The sequence below is a fragment of the Halyomorpha halys genome, unplaced genomic scaffold (assembly GCF_000696795.3).
Source record: "Halyomorpha halys isolate HHAL.00 unplaced genomic scaffold, Hhal_1.1 Scaffold286.1, whole genome shotgun sequence".
Lineage (NCBI taxonomy): Eukaryota > Metazoa > Arthropoda > Insecta > Hemiptera > Pentatomidae > Halyomorpha > Halyomorpha halys.
In genome coordinates, this window is record NW_027115682.1 from 55,010 (window position 1) to 57,116 (window position 2,107).

Consider the following 2,107-nt stretch of genomic DNA (forward strand, 5'->3'; position numbering starts at 1 on the left):
ATTCCCCAGTTAGTAGTGTTACTAATTCATACAACTCCTTAGTCATCGGCGATATCTCGAAGGACAACAGGAATCGAAGGGGTCGGCCTGCCATGGAAAATTCTATCTGATAGATCATAAACAAAAGAATTATACTCACCAATGCAGGTGTAATTCTAGGATAAATTATTATAAAAACGATTTCCTGGTTCCTATAAATGATGATAGCCATTCAAAGCTATTTTTGAATAATGTCAACAATGCACTTCATCTCGTTAAAACATATAAGAAATCAAAGAAAAGTTAAAATTCATCTTTAATTATTCAACGTTAATTCGTGAAAATAAATATTCTACACCAACCATAGTCTATTATTAAGCACACACAAAAAAATATTTTTCTTTTTTTAATCAACCAAATAAACGATTTCTTATTAATAATATTACTCTGATGTAATTTTTTCTATATAATATGAGTCGAATAATAACATTTAATTAAATATATTTTAATAAAAATGGATTTTCACAAATGGGCCAAAATTATACTCATGTCAAATCGTTTCGCTAACATACTACCATTATAATATAGTATAATAACATTGAATTGGTGCATTAAATAGCGATTTAACTAACAAAAACTAATACCTAATAAAGAGAGCTAAATGTTCATAAGATACACATGCGTTTATACATTATATATATGATCTATTCAATCGAAATATTTCATTGGTAGATGTCGATAAGGATATATACTATATATACAATATGTGATATATACAACTAGCTAGCGCACTTTATTAGACGGCAGTGATAGCCGATTATCTGATAGGACTTCCGAAACCAAAAACCGAACGAGCTGAACGAACAAGAGAGAAAGGTAAAGAGGTCAGCCCGCGAGGGGGGGTGACCTTTGGGACCACGCCCCCTACCCCGCCCTAGCCAATAGTATATAACCCAACTCTAGCCAACTCAAATCATTCTATCCCAGGAGACGAATACACATCCAACAACATGTACAAGATCGTAAGTATATCAACTACTCCTGGATAAGAATATACTTCTTATTCAGCATTAAAGTCTCTGAGATTTCAATCATTGAAGTCTCTCACTGAAACATTTAATTCACAAGTTCTTTCTTTTTTTTCAGGCAGTCCTTTTCGCCCTCGTCGCCTGTGCTTCCGCCGGATACCTCGGTGGATATGCCGCCGCCCCAGTCGCCAGCTACGGTTATGCCGCCCACGCCCCAGCTCTCTCCTACGCCGCTGCCCCAGCTTACTCTTACGCCGCCCCAGCCGTCGCTACCGTAGCTCATGCTCCAGCAGTGTCCTATGCTGCTCCAGCTGTCGCCGCTGTAGCCCATGCTCCAGTTGCCACCTCCTACGCTAACACTTACAGGACCGTCAACAAGGCCGTCGCTGTTGCTGCCCCAACTTATGCCGCCCCCGCCGTCTCTTACGCCGCCCCAGCCGTCTCCTACGCTGCCCCCGCCGTCGCTACCGTAGCTCACGCCCCAGCTGTGTCCTACGCCGCTGCTCCAGCTGTCTCCTACGCCGCTGCCCCAGCTGTCTCCTACGCTGCTGCCCCAGCTCTCTCTTATGCCACTCGTCCAGCCCTCGCTTACGGAGGACTTGCCTACAAGAGCGGTCTTGCCTACGGTGCTGGATACGGATACGGACACTCTCTTGGATACTCTTCCCTCCTCCACCACTAAGCGACAATGAAGTACCTTTACCTGAGCTAAGACACGTCGATCTGTACCTCTTGTAAATAAGCTCTCGTAAATTATTTTAAATTAAAATAATTTTATAAACAATAAATAATTTATATAAAATACACAGGCATATTTTATTTCTAAAACGAAATCCTATATGATCAATTATTTTTCCATAAATAGGTTAAATAGTTGTGATAATGTCTACGTTCTACTCCCATACTGATAGTCCACCTTAGCACTGGTCATCCAGCTCTCCAGGTTCTATGTAAGACATCCTCAAAATATCTCCTGTTCATTCGTTCACGAATATTTTACTTATATAATCTAAATAATACTTAATTATAATATTTAGTTCTGAGTGTTTTCTAGATGAGTGAGAAAAATTAAATGAGTTATTAGATATTCTTGAGGAACA

The 2,107-nt window shown here is 39.9% G+C and overlaps 1 protein-coding gene across 1 annotated transcript; it reads left to right on the plus strand.

Moving 5' to 3' along the window:
- Nucleotides 1-954: 954 nt before the first annotated feature.
- Nucleotides 955-1,811, plus strand: LOC106680769 (cuticle protein 16.5; the record flags this gene model as incomplete). The annotated part of the gene is given in 2 exon segments (XM_014420698.3): nucleotides 955-1,001; nucleotides 1,126-1,811. Coding segments are annotated over 2 exon segments (611 nt in total), but the record flags the coding sequence as incomplete, so codon positions are not given.
- Nucleotides 1,812-2,107: the final 296 nt, after the last annotated feature.